This window comes from Furipterus horrens, unplaced genomic scaffold (assembly GCF_987537825.1).
Source record: "Furipterus horrens unplaced genomic scaffold, mFurHor1.1.pri manual_scaffold_3, whole genome shotgun sequence".
In the NCBI taxonomy this organism is placed as follows: domain Eukaryota; kingdom Metazoa; phylum Chordata; class Mammalia; order Chiroptera; family Furipteridae; genus Furipterus; species Furipterus horrens.
The window spans coordinates 189,233,198-189,253,083 of NW_028327173.1; the positions used below are offsets into that span (position 1 = coordinate 189,233,198).

Genomic DNA, 19,886 nt, shown 5'->3' on the forward strand with positions numbered 1-19,886 from the left:
CTGCCAGTGTATAAGGGTTCTAGACTCCCCACAGTTTCACCAACAATTATCTACAAATGTGTGGAGTAGTACTACAAACGCATTCAATAACTATTTTAGAGGTAAAAGTTACAAGGGCTTTTTAATTTTAATTTCCTTTCATTTTTAATAACAACTAAATCATCCCTAATAATGTTGGAGATATGGCTTTAGCTCAAATTTAAAAGTAAAGTCATCAAACAGAAGTAGACAAACTTCTGCAGTGAGTCCCTGAGCCCATCTCCTCAGGAACCCTTCCTGTGGCAGTAACTACTGAAGGGAGGCGCAGGCAGGACCCAGGGAGTCGGCACAGCCTGACCACCCTCACTTACCCCCAACATCACCACACGGCTTCTCCCTGGACATATAACCGCTGCTCTCAAATGATTATAGGAGCTTGGTTCTGCTCATTTGGAAAGCAAAGAGAGCGCATTTGCTTACTAACTTTCACCTAGAACTCTTCCATTCTGAAATGAAATACAATCAAACAGAATCAGAAAGTCTGAGATGGAGGAAAACTGATGATTAATTTGCACACAATTCTGGCACCTTTCCTTCTACCCTGCGTAAACTCTGGCTGCCTTGGTTCCAACTCAAGGTTTCAGGAAGCAACAATGGTCTTCCAGAACCAGCTCTGCATTTAGAAGTTAGAAAACTTTGTTTTGAGTCCCAATTTTGCAACTTACTAATTGGAACCTCCTTAATTACATAACTTAAGCTCTTTGGGTTCATTTCTTCTTCTGTAAAATGGGACTCTATTGATACCTGGCTGAATAACAAAAATACACTAAGTTAGCATTTACTTAAAAAAAAAAGAAAAAAGAAAAAAGAAACCACCTAGACTATAGTGTATGGCACAAAACAAAAAAACAAACAAACAAAAAAAATGTTTTTTGAAGGGTTGATTATCTCACAATCCTCAATTGGAAAGTAAACTTTCCCCACACCCAAGCTGTAAAGACCCAAAATGGAATAAAAATGCTGATTCCAGGAGGATTCTAAAGTCAACATTTCTAACTTCCTCTCCTTACCTTGCAATCATTTGCTATGAGTTTCTTCCTCCATTTTGGAACATTTAGATTTCTTGTCTTCCCACTGGACCCAGGTCCTTCATATTCTAACTCCTTAATACGGCCCCAGTCTGTCCACTCCCCTCCTACTGCCACTGCCCTGTCTCAGCCCCCATCGCTTCTTACCTAGAACTGTGATGAGCTACTGACTGGTCTCCCTGGCTCTTCTAGGCATGCCTCTCCAGCCCATCCTGCAACAGGCTGCTGGGGGATGGGGAGTAGGGTCTTCTAAAAACATAGACCTGATCATGTAACTCCCTGCTTAAAATCCTGTCATACTGGAGAACTGAGTCAAAGCCATCCATGATCTGATTCTCAAGTGTATCTCCACCATTCCCTCATACAATCTATGCTTCAAACACACTGAGCCTCTTTATTTCTTCACTGAGCGAACATCTGATGAGAGCCTACTGTGTATCAATCACTCAGCCATGCTCTTTAGATATAGCAGTAAGATAGGCAAGGTTCCTGCCTTTGTAGAGTTTCCATTTTAATGGGAAGAGATCAAAAACAAGTAAGCAAACATACAGCATGATTTCAGATAGCCATGGGTGCCCAGATGCAAATGAGCAGAGTGATGCAATAGGAGTACAACCACTAGGATGCAGGAAGAACAACTTCACAGGGGACGGGCAGGAAAGACTCCAAGGGGATAAGAGTTGAGTTCAATCTGAAAAAAATATGGTTAGCTTTGAGAAGAGTGTTCCAGGCAGATGAGTAGCATATGCAAAGATGTGAACAGAGAAGAGGCGGATATGGTTAGTGGAGGGAGTATACACATATGTCATGTGTGCACATCCATACACACACACGCGCACACACACACGAAGAGGGGAGAGCATTTAATGCGTAGGGAGAGCGGATAAAGAAGGATAACTAGAGAAGTTCAGAGACATAGGCAGGAGTTAGAGTGAGGACACCACAATTAGGAGTTGGGATTTAATTCTGATGTAGCGGGAAGCCATTGACAGGCTATGAGCAAGAGTATGACATGAACTAAATTATAACCTAAGCTTTTAGAAGGATCACTCTGAATGCTGTGGAGAGAATGCATTGACAGGGGCTAGAATGGAAAGGAGAACTACCCAGAACTACTTGCAGTTTCCTGGACACAACTTGCTCCTTCAAACCACTAGAGATTTGCTCTTCTGAGAGCATCCTTTCTCCCCTCTGCTATCCAGCCAAGTCTCTAGAGTTCAAATGTCACCTCCTCTTTCTAGATCCCCTTAGAAGGCATAAAGTGTCCTCTTCCACACTCCCACAGCTCCAGTACCTACATCTACTACAGAACAGAACACCTGTGGTCTCCCCAGCTAGACTGTGATTTATCCGAGTGGGAATTGTGTTTCTTTTCAGCTTGGTGCCCCAGTGCTCAGCACATGACAATGTGTACTTAATAAACTTTGTTGACTAGATGAACAGGTAAGTGGTATGACTGCTTTTGGGGTCAACTACTGCTGTGTGCAGGGAACTGCAAGTAGTCCTGGGTAGCTCTGCATTCCATTTTAGCCCCCTTCAACTACTGTGCCCACCTGCATCCAATTCCTGTTGTTGCACCTGCTCCCTCATCCTCCCTCTCAGGTGAAGATCTTGCTTCCTGTTTCTCTAAGAAAACAGTAAGACAACTTATACACACATACACATCTATCTACTTATTTGCAACTGAGTCCATATACTCTACCTTTTCTCCTATTGTTACAGATGAACGGTCCATACTCCTAACTAAGGCCAACTTTCTACGATGCATCACTTCAACATTCCTGCTCTCTCTTACATCTACTTTCCAGCGAATCATTCTCATCAGTACACAAATATCTGCAACACCTCACATCTTAAAATCTTAAAAAGGGAAAATTCCATGAATTCCCGCATCAGCCTCCAGCTATCATTTCATCTGTCTGCTTCCCTTCATAGAACTCTTTGAAAGAGCTGAACATATTCACTATCTTCATTCTTCTCCTCCTGTTCTCTCGATCCCGCTCTGATTAGGCATTCATGCTCGCCATCCCTGGGAAACAGGTTGTAGGCAGATCGCCAAGGACCTCTCTTTTGCCAAAGCCATTCAACAATTCTTGATCCTCATCCTGACCATAAGCAGATTTTGCCATGGTTGATTCATTCTGTCCTCTGGAAACACTTCCTTATGTCTTGCCCATGCAGAAATTTTTCTGGGCAATCCACCACCACCAAGCTGCTATTACAGCCCAATGGCTGCCTCCTTGTTCCAAGAAAGGTCAACCTGTAACACAGTGCCCCCTCTACTCACCAGAGCCCAGTAGTTGCGTGTGCACAGTTTCATGGAAAATAATAACAGCAGGGCCCAGGGTGGACAAAGGGACATCCAGGCCACAGCGAGCAGTGGTAGCCTTGAGTTCCTTGGTGAAGTGCTTCAGGTAAGCTTCTGAGGCGTCCCCAAGGAACTTGAAGAGGTCATTATGCAGCCGGTCTGCATGAGTTCGATAGATGACAAGGTCTGAGATAGCCAGGACCTTAAGCAGCAGCCGTGTTCTCTGGCTTAGATTCACCGTAGCCCCCAAGAGACCTTCCGTGTCTATCACTGCTACTTTGTGGACAGGGTCATATGCCGCCCATACTCCCACAGTGCAGGATTCCTGGGCAGGAGAGGTTTTGAAGACTTCACGGCCATAAAAGAAAGTGTGATTGAGGGTATGAGACTTTCCATCACCAGTATTTCCAAAAATGGAAACCACCTTCAGATGCTGATCAGGTTTGCAGTCCAATTTCCTAATAAAGTCCTCTTCATTTGTTACCTTAAAAAAAAAAAAAAAAAAAAGACAATGAAATAGAGAAACGGCAACATAGCTAGAAATGTGTGCAAAAACCAATGCTTCCCAGAATCAAGGTGGCAAGGAAAAGAAGCTCCAGTATAACAGCCTCCCAACCAGTCCTTACCCTAAGCAAATAGCGAACAGGAATTTTCAATATCTGAGTCAGTATCAGAACTTAGTGGTCACCAAAGAGCTAAAATTATAGAATTCTCATTAGATGACAGAGGAACAAATATTGATGACCTTGGATTAGGAAATGGTTTCTTAGATACGACAGCAAAAGCAATACAACAAAAGAAAAACTAGATAAAATGGACTTTATCAAAATTGAAAACTTTTATTCTGCAAAGGATATCATCAAGACAAAGACAACCCAAAGAACGGGAGAAAATATTTGTAAATCATATATTTGATAAGGGACTGGTGTCCAGGGTATATAAAGAATTCAATAGCCCTCGCTGATGTGGTTCAGTGGATTGGGCACTGGTCTGTGAACCAAAGGGTCACTGGTTCAATTCCCAATCAGGGCACATGCCTGAGTTGCGGGCCAGGTCCCCAGTTGCGGGTGCTCAAGAGGCAACTACACATTGATGTGTTTCTCCCTCTCTTTCTCCCTCCCTTCCCCTCTCTCTAAAAACAAATAAATAAAATAAAAAAATAAAAGAACTCAACAAGAAGAAAATAAACTAATTAAATATTTTAAAGAAATAACCTAATTAATATTAAGAAAAAAATTTGCATAGACATTTCTCCAAAGAAGATATACAAATGGCTAATAAGCACATGAAAACATGTTCAACAATGTTTGTCACTAGAAAATGCAAGTCAAAACCACAATAAGATATCACTTCATATCCATAAGGGTGGCTATGATCAAAAAGATAGTAAGAATTATTTGTGAGGATGTGGAGAAATTTCCATGTTCATATACTGCTGGTGGGAATGTAAAATGGCATAGACACTCTGGAAAACAATGTGGGACTTTCTCAAAAAGTTAAACAGAGTAATATGACTCAATAATTCCACTCCTATACACGCAAGGAAACTGAAAACATGTCAATACAAAACCTAAACGTGAATGGTCACAGCAGCATTATTCATAATAACTAAAAAGTGAAAACAACCCATGAGTCTATCAACTGATGACTGGATAAACAAAATGTGGCACATCCATACAATGGAATATATTATTCAACCATAAAAAGGAGTAAAGTACTAATACATGGTACAACATGGATAAACTCTGAAAACATTATGCTAAGTTAAAGAAGTCAGACACAAAACACTACTTATTCTATGATTCCATTTATATGTGTCCACAACAGGCAACTTCACAGAGACAGACAGTATATCAGCGATTGCCAGAGGCTGAGGAACAAAGGGACTAGGGAGTTATTCCTAATGGATACAGGATTTCTATTTGGGAGTGATGAAAATGTTCTGGAATTTGATAGTGGTAAGAGTTGCACAACTTTATGAATATACTTAATTGTATACTTTAAAAGAGTGAAATATATGATATGTTAATTACATATCAATAAAGCTGTTATTTTTAAAAAACTTATTGGTTAAACTTCATCCATAACTCCTGTTTACAGTTTAAGTATTTTATTTTTAGAGAGAGGGGAAGGGAGAGAGAAAGCGAGGGAGAGAAACATCAACATGAGAGAGAAATATCCATCAGCTGCCTTTCATATCCGCCCTGACCAGGTAGCAAACCGCAACCCAGGCATGTACCCTGACTGGGAATCAAAATGGCAACTTTTCACTTTGCAGCATGATGCCCAACCCACTGAGCCATACCGGTCAGGGCCCTGTTTACAGTTTAAAAAACACTGTGGTCCTTATAAAAAGTAAGGCTAGGAAGGAAGAGACCTGGTGGCAATGAAATATCAGACTGGAGCTCCAGCAAGATGCTCCTACTCTCAGAATAAGAACCCCAGGACCAAAGCTCCTAATTCAAGCAGGTACTGCTTTACTCCAGCTAAAAAAGAGATGAACCTTTACAGCAAGTATACTGCAGCCATAGAGAAAAAACACCTTCCTGATACTCCAAGAGTAGGCTGATCTTAAAAACAGAAGTGAGAAAAATGTAAATAGACCACTGGATGTGATAATATAAACCCTCATTTCCCCTAACCTCAAGATGATAAATCACTCATTATTCTATTAACAACATGACTATTGTTACACAGGTAGGAGCCTTAATGTTAATGATCAAACTAATAAATTTCTCAATGCCCACTGCAGTGACCGTGCCCTTCACTATATCCATGGGGGCAGGACTCTGTCTATTTTATCCTTACATCTCTAGCACTTGGAACACAACACGGCACAGAGGTGGAGTTTAATATCCAGCTATTGGATGAATGAATGCCGGCACCTTGCTGGGTATTTGAATCGCTTTTCTCCACCCTCTACCTTCCTTAGGGCTTCACACGCAGCAGCAATCCATCAACTTGGTAATGGGCTCCCTGATTTACCAGACAACTGAGAGGAACAAGAAGCTACATGGAACAGCCCGTATGGGACTGGTGTCGCTCAGCCAGCCTGGTTCCAAGAGAAACAAAACAAAAGCTCTATAAACCTCTACCAGCAAGAAGTCAGGTCAAGTCAGAGGGGCGCGCACCACAGGAGCCACCGCCTTCTCAAACAGTCCCCTTGGTGTCCCTAGGGCTTGTGGAAGAGCAGGTCTAGGGGTTTTCTCCCCTGGAAATCTACCTCTCTCATGAGTCTGTTAGCCCACAAAACAACAAGTGTTACCCAGTATATGTAAGAGCAGGCACCTGAAAAGGGGCACAGGGGAGCCTTGCAGTACAGAATTAAATGTCTCAGTCTTCACTAAATGCTGCACATAATATATATAACATAAATAAACTATTCATTTGAGATGAAAATAAACCACTCCCTACAAGCATCTGGGATATTATTTTGGCACTCGGTTTCCTGGGATATTAAACACACATTTATGCACTGGGCATATGCATCTGGGCCGAGCATAAAGAATTCTGGGAGAAGAAGCTTTTCAAAGCCCGAGGCTAGTTTTTCTACAGACAGCCCTGGATAACCATTTAACGTGAAGTGATGGCATTTTTTTCACATGTAAAGTGGGGATATAACCATCTTTGCTTCAACTGGGTAGTGGTTGCTAATCAAATAAATGGATAAATGAGAAAATGCCTTGCAAACTGAAAACGTGCTTCATTTTTCCCTCTTGTATTTTTCACGTTATTTTGTTCTCGGTTATACTACTCAATCATCCTTAAGGGAGCCAGAAGGAGAGAATAGCCTAAGCCTAGGTGGTAGCAAGACTGGCTTTCAGTCAGGGGAGGAAAAGATAAAGATAAGATTCCCTTTAATGAGGAAGGAAGGGGCCGGAAGGGAACAAGGCTCCTGCTCAACTCGTTCTTCCTGTTTGTACTCAATGATCCCACTTTGCTCCATTCCTGGAGTGAATGAAATAAGCTGCCTGACTCTGAGCCCTGCCAGCCAGCCACCCAACTCCACCTGTTTGAAATGGTCCTCCGCCCCTTCACGTCAGCAAAAGCAGGAGCAACACCAAAGCCACCCCTCCCCAACTCCTGCCTTCCATCCTCCCAGAGCTTGCTAGACCATCTCTTGGACCTCAGACAAGACAACAACACCTGAATTCTAGTCCTGGCTTTGCCACTGTGTGGCCTTGGAAAGTTGTTTAACTATTAACACCTCAGGGAAAGGAGATAATAACAGATTTCACAACCCCTAGGGATACTGAGGGGACTAAATGCCACAAAGCACAGAATGTGCATAGCACAATGTCTGGCAAACAGTCGTAAGTCGGCAGCCGTCCGTCTCGAGAGACGATGGTGTAGCTTCTTAAGAGTCTATCTGCACCGCTGAGAATGGTTGTGCAGTCCGACTCGGGAGTGACACGGTATCTGTCTCCTCCCGTGTTGAATCGGCATCTTTCGATGACGCTGGAGTGTCCTCTCCAGTGAAGCTGAAGCTACAGAGCCTGGGCGGGGTGATATGGAGGGTCTGCTGTTGCCCATGCAGCAGACCCCCCCTCTCTTCGCAGCTGAAGGGTCCAAGGGAAAGACGGAGTCAATACAGCTTGGCTTCAGGTGCGCCGCAGGAGTTGCCAGTGTTGACTACAACGTCAAACCACCTTAGGGACTCCGGCTCCGGATTTTCTGTCGGGGTTTACTCCCCTAGCCTTTCCCCTGAAGAGGTATGCCGCAAGGCAGCGGAGGTTTTTTGGAGTCAGAGTTTTCCTTCTCTGATGTGCCCTGACTGGAAGATCGAACCAGCGACACTTAGCTCGCAGGCCGACGCTCAATCCACTGAGCCAAACCAGCCAGGGACTGGCAAACAGTAAGCACTCAATAAATACTACCCATTATTATTTAAAGACCAGCCACTGGGAAAACATCCAGGTGCACTGCAGTAGCAGCTGGGCTTGGACCTGCCTGGTGCTCAGAAGTTGCTCATTCAGGTACTAAGTCAGCAATGGCGAGATCCATACTGATTCCACCTAAAAATGAAAGTTTGCTGCTTACTTCTTTTCTCTCCCTCTGTTCAAAACAACCCATTATTATTAATACTGGCTTTATAGCTGACTCTTAGTAAAAAGTGACCATCCAATATCATATAAATCTTTAAGAATCCAAACAGTATACCCCCCTCTCTCTCTCGCCCACAAAGCTTTTCACTTTGTATAGTTTGTAAGGAGAGTTTCTAAAATGAAAAATAACAGTACTCCATGATCGCCCAGCTGTCAACCTCTAACCTAAGCAGGCAACAGAATGATGACAATCTCCCTCAAGAAAGTCCTTCTTAGCCCTCAGAGAGTCATCCAGAAGAATGATCAAATGGGTTTTGTTCTGAGGAGGCCTGGGAAGGGAAAAGCAAGAGATGGGGAAGGAACTGAAGTGTGCTCGAAGGAGGGAAGTTCATCAGAACATAGCCAGAGACTCCAGAAATTAAACACCAAAGACAACAGAAAACGATCCCAAGGAAAGGAGCTCAGCATCGAGGTCCTTGCAGTTCCAACCTCTCTGGATGAAGAGGATCTCATTTGTACTAACTACAATCATATGGTCCTTTAAGTTTTTGTAAAGATGTTCCTTGTGGTAAAGGGCAAAAATCAGCTCCTCACCCAAAGCAATGGAAAGAGTTGAGGTACACTTGGTTGCTCTCACTCACAACCTAATGCTTATAATAAATCCCACCCCTGAACCAACAAAGATTATTTTATACCTCTCTATCGAGATTCTAAAACTAATCTAAGTCGATAGTTATTGTCAAAGTTAAGTTCCTCTTAATTACTTTTCTGTGGTGGTCTCTCATTTATTTGCTTTCATTCCATTTTTGGCTGAGTTCAGGAAGAGACCAAACCCAAAGAAACCAATCAGATTCTCACTCTTATCAGAACTGGGACCACTATCCATCCCAAAAGGAAACTATAACTTGATTATTTCATTCAATTAACAGACATATATTGAACTTCACCTAGTGTCTGGCACTGACCTGATGATGTTAGACCAACACAGGTATAGAAGTTGCGTTACGGTTTCCTTCTTCCAGGGGAGGGAAAGGGGAAATGGAAGGTGAGGGAACTATTTCTTGAAAAATCCAGACCCACTTTCATCACATTGAAAACAACTCCAGACAGCCCTGGCTCCTGTAGCTCAGTGGGTTGCGCAATGTCCTACGAAACAAAAGGTTGCCAATTCGGTTCCCTGTCAGGGCACCTGCCTGGGTCCCTGTTTGGGAGCCCGCCAATTGATGTTTCTCTCATACATTGATATTTCTCTCCCTCTCTTTCTCCCTCCCTTCTCTTCTCTCTAAAAATAAATAAGTAAAACAAAATAAAAAAGAGAAGAACTCCAGGCAATAATTTAACTCCATGGCCTAATTTTCAAACAGGACTTCACTTAAACAATGTTAAACATATCAGTGGCCACTCTAATTTTAAAGCCGAAACGATAAGGCAGTTCCATTCCAACAGCAAATTCCTTACTGCCAGAAAGTTCTTATAAATCTGTTTCTCCAACTTAGCGAGTTCAGAAAAATTACTTTCATTCTATCCTTATAAAAGTGTATATCTTTGTGTTTATCCATGTATGTATCCTATCAATAGTTTCATGTAAAAACACAATTGTTTCTCAATCAAGTGTTTTCATAAGACCACTGAATTCATGAGGTTGGCTTCATGAACACATTGAGCACATTCAGTTAGGGCAAAGATCACTTTCTTCCATCCCAGTGTCCCCAAAGTGTTCCACTACTCAAGAGGTCAGGAATTCCCCCTCCCATGTCTTAGAACTACCCACAGTGCTTCTGACACATGGCCTCACAGACACTGCCTGACGCTCCCCTCCTACTTCAGCAGGACAGAAGGTTTCTATATGGAGGTGATCCACACAATGAACTCTTAAAAAAGAGCCTTTTTGCTTCACGATCAGTCTCTTTGACCTCACCCAACTCACTGAGTTCAGCTCTCCATTTATAGCTGAATAAAAAGCTTTCCAAGGCAAAGCTGAATTCTGAGGACAGACCGGAACACTGCGTCATCCTCAACACCCACACCATCCTCAAAGGACTCTTCCAAGGAGCTTACAGATGGGAGATCCAGCTTCCCTTTTAAGTGGCATGACATACCTATATTTGGCTACCTATAAAAACAGACATAAGGTCTGATAAAGGCTCTGAGACTTAACAGTAAAAGCACCAGGCTAGACAGGAGACAAGGGAGCTAGGTTCAAGTCACCTCTACCCAGAATACACCAGGGGTAATTTACTCAACCCTTCTCTTTCTCAAAGTCTTCATTCTCAAAGCACCATCTCTATTAACATCAGCCTGGTTCTGAGCTTCCCAGCTAGAATGTATCCCATGCTGGATTGTTCACCACTGCAGCCCTAGCACAGAGCTTGACATAAGAAGAAATCAACACATATTTGTTAAAATAAATGAGCAAACACAGCATAGAATGTAGATGCTATAGTCTCCGTGAGAGGGAATAGTGTAGTGCTACTGTTAAGTGTTCACGCAGCCAGCCTCTGCCACTCAATGACTTTAGAATAACCTTAAAGAAGCCATTTAACTTATCTGAACCTCAGTTTTCTCACTTGTAAACTGAGGATAACAACACAGTCTAGGCTTGCTGTGAGGATTGGATGGGCTGATGCACACCGAGCACTGAGCACAAAGGAGGCATGCAGTAAATGCTGGCGAAGTGCTGACAGACATTATTGCCGTAGTTGTCCTGCTTTGCACCGAGGCCACAGTCAGCGCAGCCAGCACAGAAATTCATTCCTGAGGGAAGATGTCCAATAAATGCCTCCTTAAAGAATTAGGTGTAATGGGACAAAGAAGCTACTCAACGTTTACCACTCCCTCCCTCAAATGGGTGTATATCTTTTCAATTTAGGGGGGGGAATGGTTATAAGATTGCATAATATATACATTATGCATAAGAAAGCATTCAGTCTTCAAAAGAATGATGTGATATGATTCCAAGAATTATTACCACACCAGAGACTCACTAAAGTGCTCTTCTCACAGTTCATGTTCAAGATCTTGGTAGATGACACAGTCTTATATGGAGACCTCTGGTGTCTAAGCCGGAGACTAAGAGGGGTCTGGCTTCCATTCAATATGGAGTGAGAGGGTGGAGCCCTGGTTAAGTAACAATATAGCATATAACTACTTAAAGTCAATTAACAATAGTAACGCTGCCAGCAATATCACCCTCCTCTGAATTGCCATAATATTCTCTCTATGCTGCTCTGATATTATCCACCTTATTTCCATGCATTGTCTTCTATTACCACTAGACTGTCCTCTCCTTCAGGGCAAACTCCGGGTCTTACTGCCACTTTGTATCTTGCTCAGTTGTCAGCACACAGTAGGCACTCATTAAATGTTTGTTGAATTAATGATGACATTGGTTTATTCTCATTATGCATTTCAATCATTCAACAAATATGTGAATACTTACTATGTGCCAAACACTGTCTGGATGCTGACGATCAGAAGAGGCAAAAATCACTACCCAATGGAAATGTTCTAAAATTGACTGCAGTAATGATTGTATACATCTGTGAATATACTAAAAACCATTAAATTATACGCTTTAAATGGGTGAATTGTATGATATGTGATCTATATCTCAATAAAGCTGTTTAAAAAAAAAGTAAATGCAACATTAAAAAAGACTGAGATACTAGTGGGTTTTTCTTTTTATTGTAAAATTAACTACCTTTCTGTAGTTCTGTATATTCAGCATTTTAACATGCTGAGACTATATTATTTTTATAATTGGAAAAATAATAAAAGATATAATTTAAAAGACCAGCCCTAGCTGGTGTGGCTCAGTGGACTGACTGAGCGCCGGCCTACAAACCAAAAGATCACCAGTTTGATTCCCAGTCAGGGCACATGCCTGGGTCATGGACCAGGTCCCTAGCACATCAAGGTTTCTCTCCCTCTCTTTCTCCCTCCCTTCCCCTCTCTCTAAAAACAAACAAACAAATAAATAAATAAAAAGACAAAAAGATCACTGCCCTCTGGGATGGTCTCCTTAACGGGTACAGACTTTTCTTTTGGGGTGATGAAATGTTTTAGAATTAGACAGATGTAGTGATATTTACACAACATTATGAATAAATATCACTGAATCATTCACTTTAAAAATGGTTATGTGAATTACACCTCAATAAAAAAAAACCACTACCTCATGGAGCTTACATTCTAATGGGGAAAAGAAAGACAACAGTCAAACAATTAAAATATGGTATACAAAATGTCTGTCAACACATGAATGGATGAACAAATTTCCTATGTCCATACAATGAAATACTACTCAGCAACAACAAAAAATTAACTAAGATATGCAACAACACGAATGACCCTCAAAAACATTACGGTGAGGGGAAAAAGCCAGTCACAAAACAGTACTGCATAATTCTATTTACATGAAACTCCAAGAAATTCAAATCTATAGTTAGAGAGAACAGATCAGAGATTCCCTGGGACTGACTTCATAGAGGCACAAGGGAAGATTTTGGGGGATAGAAATGTCCTCCATCTTGACTGTGTTGGCGGTGGTTACACATGTGGACATACACTTGCCAAAATTCATAGGACTGTACACTTACAGTATGTACATTATATTATTTACAAATTATACCACAAAAGATTTTATTTTTATTTAAGTATATTTTATTGATTATGCTGTTACAGTTGTCCCGATATTTTTCCCTTTGCTCCCCTCCGCTCAGTACCCACCTCTCCTCCAGCAGTCCCACCCCACTTAGTTCATGTCCATGGGTTGTGCATATAAGTTCTTTGGCATTACCCTTTCCTATACTTATTCTTAACATCCCCCTGTCTATTTTGTTCCTAACAATTAATCCTTGCACCATTACTCCCTCTTCCTCCTCCCAGCTGATAACGCTCTAAATGATCCCCATACCTATGATTCTGTTCCTATTGTGCTTGTTTGCTTAGTCTCTTTTCATTTTTATTTTTTTAGATTCTATTGTTAATAGTTGTGAGTCTGTTGTCATTTTACTGTTCAAAATTTTTATCTTCTTTTTCTTAAATAAGTCCCTTTAACATTTCATATAATAATGGCTTGCTGATTCATCTTGTCTGGGAAGCACTTTATCTGTCCTTTCATCCTAAATGATAGCTTTGCTGGATAGACTAATCTTGTTTGCAGGTTCTTGCTTTTCATCACTTTGAATACATCTTGCCAGTCCTTTTTTGCCTGCAGTTTCTTTTGACAAATCAGCTGAAGGTCTTATAGGAACCCCTTTGTAGGTAACGCTCTGCTTTTCTCTTGCTGCTTTTAAGATTCTCTCTTTATCTTGAATCTTTAGCATTTTAATTATGATGTATCTTGGTGTGGTCCTCTTTGGGTCAGGCTTGTTTGGGACTCTCTGTGCTTCCTGGACTTGTATGTCTATTTCCTTCATCAGATTAGGTAAGTTTGCCTTCATTATTTTTTCACATAAGTTTTCAACTTCTTTTTCTTCCTCTTCTACTTCTGTCACCCTTATGATTTGGATGTTGGCATGTTTAAAATTGTCCCAGAGGTTCCTAAGCCTCTCTTCATTTTTTTCAATTCTTGTTTCTTCATACTGTACTGGTGAACTGTTTATTTCTTCCTTATGTTCCAAATTGTTGATCTGAACCTCAGCTTCCTTTCCTTCACCATTGGTTTCATGTGGATTTTCCTTCGTTTCACTTAGCATAGCCTTCACTTCTTCCCATATGTATTTGTCGTACTTAATCTTGTCTGTCAAGTTTGTGAGAATTGTTATCACAAGTGTTTTGAACTCTGTGTCTGTTAGGTTGGCTATCTCCAGATCACTTAGTTCTCCCACTGGAACCTTGATCTATTCCCTCTTTGGGGCCATACTTCTCTGTCTCCTCAACTTGAGAGTTTCCTGTGTTTGACTGTGTCAGCTGTTGCATCTGTTACATTGTAAGGGGAGAAGCCTTAGGCATTCATCAGTGCGGGTGACCCATTTTACCATGTTGAGGTGCTGTATGTGGGGGAGGGGTCTGAGAGGGAACAATGGTGCTTGCTCTGCACTCGCTTTTTTTTTTAGGCACTTCTCCCACTTCCCGTATGGGACTGGCACCCCTCTAGCTGTTGTCCTGGCCATCATTTGCAGAGTTGGTAGATTTGTGGACATTCTAGAACAGTGGGGGCCTCTAAACAAATGGACTTTGCTGAAAGACCAGCAGTTTCTTCCTCCGCCCCAATACCCACTGGTTTTCACAGTCAGAAGCAATGAGGCTTTATTTTCCCCAGTGCCGGAGCCATGAGCTGCATGGTCTGGTCTGGTGCAGGTGTCCCTCCCGACTTTTATAATGTGTGGCTGCTCTTTCTGCTGGCCGGCCATAGCCACTGCCTTGCTGCCACCATCACTGCCACCACACCACGTCCTTTTTGCCCCATCTCCATCCTTCCTACCCGTCTGGGTGAGTAGTGCTTCTTTATATCTTTGTTTGTTGGACTACCATGCAGTTCAGTTTTCTGGCAGTTCTGGTTGTTTTAGCTTTAAGGTAGTTGTATTTCTTCTTATTGTTGTGAAGGGTGGCGAGGCATGTCTAACTATGCCTCCATCTTGGCCAGAAGTCAAGAGTTGATTTTTAAAGGTATATGTAATATCAACCCTGGCCAGGTGGTTCAGTTGGTTGAAGGGTTGTCCCATGCACCAAAAGGTTGGGAGTTTGATTCCCAGCCAGGGTACATATCTAGGTTGTGGGTTCACTCCCTGATCAGGGTGCATATGGGAGGAAATTGATCCATGTCTTTCTCTCTTTCTTTCTCTCTCAAAATCAATAAAAATATCCTTGGGTGAGGATTTTTTTTTTTTTTTTAAGTACACGTTATGTCATGTCAAATGGTGATAAGCAGTGTAAAGAAAAATCCAGAGAAGAGATTAGGACTACAAGGTGGGGACAGGGGTTGCTTTTGTAAGTCTGGTGGCAAAGGAAGGCTGCACTTTAACACCAAAATCTTTTTAGGTCAATTCTTAAAAAAAAAAAAAAAAAAATAGCAAACTCGATTTTCTGTGGTAATGAAAGGAAAAGGAATGTCATGAACAATCCAAAAGAGTTCATAAGCCTAAAATCATTTATATTTAGTTCTAGACAGAAACTAAAAAAAGTGGTAGATTTTTCAGAGAGATTACTCAAACTAATAAGGCACATAGTGACACTCAATAAATGTTTATGACTGTTGTTGACTGATACATGTAAATTGCATTGGGCTCTTTGAAAAAGGTTATGAGAGATTATGGAAAACAATTTAGTCATATAGATGGCATATTCAACAGGCAGAAGCAACTAGACTGGAAAGTATAGGAATTTCTAGAATACTCTATGACTGAATTGCTCTAACTTGAACCTGGCATGTCTGTGACTACATGTCAGAACCAGGCTCTGTCAGTTCTTTGCAAGCATTGCACCCTCTAGACTCAAAATTCCCTGGGAAAGGCAGCAACAATCCAGTCACACGTAGAAGGAAGGGGGAAAAGATTTCCAGAAGCTATTAGAAATTAGAATCATCCTCTAGTGAAGTCAAGCCAGAAGTCAAGTGCTTACGTACTACTGGTATACGTACTCTTCTGCCCAAGAACACCAGGCACTACCAAGACAACCACACAAACAGTGTAAACAGAGCCTCTTAATTGCTGGCCAAAAGTCACTGGAAAGAGAGGCAAAATGAACAAAACATCCTCCAGGGAAGCATCCACCCTTTCCTGCCTCCAAAAGTCCCTCTGTGTCCTTTTCCATAGATCTTTCCAATTCCTGCCTGGAACTTTCTACAATTCTGCTTTCCTTCCCTTCCTCAGGACCTTATTCATTAGCTTTCCTCTGATTTCCCATCACCAATCAAATGTTCTCAATACATTTAGCAGTTCTAACCCCAGATAGAAATGATCTCCTGTGAGCTCCTCCCAAGCAAGCAAGTCTCCTCAGAAGAGCTGAGCCAGTCGTCAGAAGCCCATCTGTGCTACACAACCTCCAGGATCAAGTCAAAGGAGATGCATCCACAGGGGAACATGTAAGGTCAACTTAGGAAGGAATCTTCCTGTGATGTTAACCCTGACTTGAAAGCTAAACATAAGCCCAATTCCAGAAATGTCTATCATTTTAAGGAAGTGACAGACCAGAAAAAAATAGAATAACACAAACTGGAGGTAACTTGAAATAGTTAAAATAGGTTCCCTGAAAAGCTGACTCACAGTGATTTTGATGGCTTATATGGGTCAAATTTTAAACAATCCTGCACTAAACAAAACAGCCTTCCAGGTTAAATGCCAGGAGCCTGTTATAACAGCCCAGGGCTGAGAAAGTTCAGAAGATGCAGAGCAGACACTGAAGGCACACAATAGGAGCTCTTTCATTTTTTCAGCCTGTCTGAGTCATCCTCAACCCTGCGTTTCCCAGTAACCCCATACAATGCCCTCCCCACCACCATTCCTACCGAACAAAGGGGCTTTTACTTGGGTTTTCAGAAGTAAAAGGGAGCAGTAGTGGAGGGAGCCTATGCTACCCCTTCAATTATTGCATATTATTTTGACAGACAGCTCCTAAGCAGATCTATGGCTTCTGGTTACTTTTTAAAATATGGCACCTAAGAACAAACAGTAAATATACTTATGTTCTGATCAGAACTTATCAAAGGACTAACCAACCACAACACCAAAATTAGTCCTTACATTATAAGAATTTGGCCATTTAAAGAGAAAAATGGGGAAGTTCTGCAATTGAGAAGATTATGATCCCCCCTGACTCATGACCTATTGACCAAAATTAAGGGTTTTCTGCCAACCTGCCTGCAACAGAGAGCCTGGAACAAGTACCCTAGACCAGGAAGCAGGGGAGAGGGCCAAGCGGTCACCAGCAGATGGGTCTACGACAGGAGCACCAGCACAGCCAGTTTGTGATTCAGGATTCCCATGCAGTCTGAAAACATCCTCTGCTGTTTTCCATTCCTGGATCCCATTAAAATAATGTCTCTTTTAGCCAATTAAAAAAAAAAAAAAAAAGCCAAGTCCCAGTATTTTGAGCTACACTATTCTGGGACTGTAAACAAGTGAAGCAGCCAAGCAACGTGATGGGTCTTCTTAAAGGAACGGTCTCAGTGAGATGAGGTCCACCACTGCCTTTGCTGAGGGAAGGACACAGAAGCTGCGCTTGACCCTCCAATTCAGAGGGCCCAAGGCTGTCAATTTCTGAGTCAAGGAGGGCCTGCCCCAGTGGACATTTTCTTAGCCTCTCATTGACCACTCAGGCCTCACTGGCTTCCTTAGCACCCTGCACATTCGGCATGAGGGCAAGAAAAACTTGAATTCCTCACAGGACCCAACAGATTAGAAAATACTATGTTCTTGCTACCCTAAGAACACTAATTATTAGAAATTTATTCTTCTAACCTTTGAATTATTTGCTAAGGGTGTTGTCTCTAACTTCAAAAGATTATGGATAGCACTGGTGGATCATCTACTTATTCTGGGCTGTAAAAAATGGATCCCTAAGACCTTTGGTTTTCCTAGTACAGTTCCACTGAGGCCTAAATCAATGAATACAACCCCAAAAGTCTAACCATTTCACTAGAGGATACAAAATATGCCAAAAGAAAATAGTAGAGCCCTTCCCAGTCAGGGCACATGACTAGGTTGCAGGCCAGGTCCCCAGTTGGGGGCGCGTGAGAGGCAACCGCACATTGATGTTTCTCTCCCTCTCTTTCTCTTTTCCCCCTCTCTAAAAACAGATAAATAAAATAAAATAATGAAAATAACAAAATAAAAATAAAGTAACCTTGTTAAGAAAATTAAAAGTAAAAAAAGAAAATAGGAGAGCCCTGGCTGCTGTGGCTCAGTGGATTGAGCGTCGGCCTGCAAGCCAAGTGTCACTGGTTTGATTCCCAGTCAGGGCACATGAATAGGTTGCATGTCAGGTCTCCCGTTGGGGGCGCAAGTGAGTGGCAACCACACAGTGATGTTTCTCTCCCTCTCTTTCTCCTTTCCCCTCTCTCTAAAAAATAAACAAACAAACAAATAATTTTTAAAAAAGAAAGAAAAGAAAATAGTGATTTCACCTAGATTACTTCTTAGAAGTGAGCAGAACCAAAGAGGGAGGAAAATAAAAAACTGGTGTATTGATTAAATATTTTGTTCCTGATATATTTTCCACTTCACTAGAATCCAGGTCTCATATTGGACCAAACCTTTATCTGTTATGTTAGATGAGTTTCTCAATCAATCTCAGCACTACTGATATTTTGTACTAGACAATTCTTTTTGTGGGGAGCTGCCCTATTCATTGTAAGATACTTAGCAGCACCCTGGCCTCTACCCACTGGCCAGTAGCACATCTTCCTCCACCCCAACATCTATGACAACCAAAGACGTCTCTAAACGTTGCCAATGCCTTCCTCCAAAGGAAGCAAAATCACTCCAGTTTGAGAATCACTGTTAGATAACACCAAATGAGACTAACTTAGCTCTTCCTGAGCAAGTTAAGTCCTTAAACACTTTTAGTCTTACCCATTCAATAAAATCAGGGGTATTAAGCAGGTGTTATTTGCACAAACCAAATGCCTAGGAGTCACCACTGAGTTCTCTCATTCCCTCACCCCACCACCCAGTGTATCAGCAGCATTCATTTCACATCCAAACTTTGTTCCACATTCATCATGGTTTTCCATCTCATGTCAGTAACATCGAATCTAAGCCACCTCTCACCTCACCTGCTGCAATAGCATCCTAAGTGGTTTCACTTGCTTTCATTCTTGCCCCCCTGTAATCACCACAATCTAGTCTTCACTATACTCCATCTAGTCTTCACCCCATTCCACCATAGTCAAGAGCCACCTTGACTTAAAAAGTTCTATCAGATCATGTGACTTTCTAGCATAAAGCAGACCGGTGCTTCCCATTACTCTTGCAATCTATACTTATTGCTATGTTCTACAAGGCCCCATGTGATCTGGCACAGGCTTACCTCTGAACCTCTTTCCTTACTGCTCTCTACAACTCACCCCAGCCACACTGACGTACTCAAACATGCTGCCCCACCTTCTTTTTGCTCCCATTCCCCTCGGGGTCTATTTGCCCACGCAATATTAACCATCGGGTCTTGACTTAAAAGTCACCTCTGCAATAAAACCTTTCCTGACCATCCTTCCAAATCACTCTTCTTTAATCATACATACCATGTCTAAACCATCTTTTTACGTGTTTCACATGTGTGAACTGTGCTTTCCTCACTTAAATGGCAAGTTCTATGATGGCATGGACCAAATCTTATTAACCATGTATTCGTGGAACCCAGAAATACCTGGCACATAACATATGGTCAATAAATGTGACGAATTATTAAATGACTGTGGCTAGCAGGCCACAAATGAGTTTCCGCTTCTGAGACCAAAAGTTTGTCTCTCCTCAAATGTATCATTCTAGTACACACTCAAATGAAACAAGGTAATGATAAAATTTT

At 41.8% G+C, this 19,886-nt stretch overlaps 1 protein-coding gene across 1 annotated transcript in view; it reads right to left on the reverse strand.

The window, feature by feature from the left end:
• The window catches only part of ZFYVE1 (zinc finger FYVE-type containing 1), a 47,197-nt gene that overhangs the window by 20,708 nt on the left and 6,603 nt on the right, over positions 1 to 19,886 (reverse strand). The window contains exon 3 of the mRNA XM_090271094.1: positions 3,355 to 3,859. Within this exon, the coding sequence (XP_090127220.1) occupies positions 3,355 to 3,859 (505 nt within the window). The remainder of the gene's footprint in view (positions 1 to 3,354; positions 3,860 to 19,886) is intronic.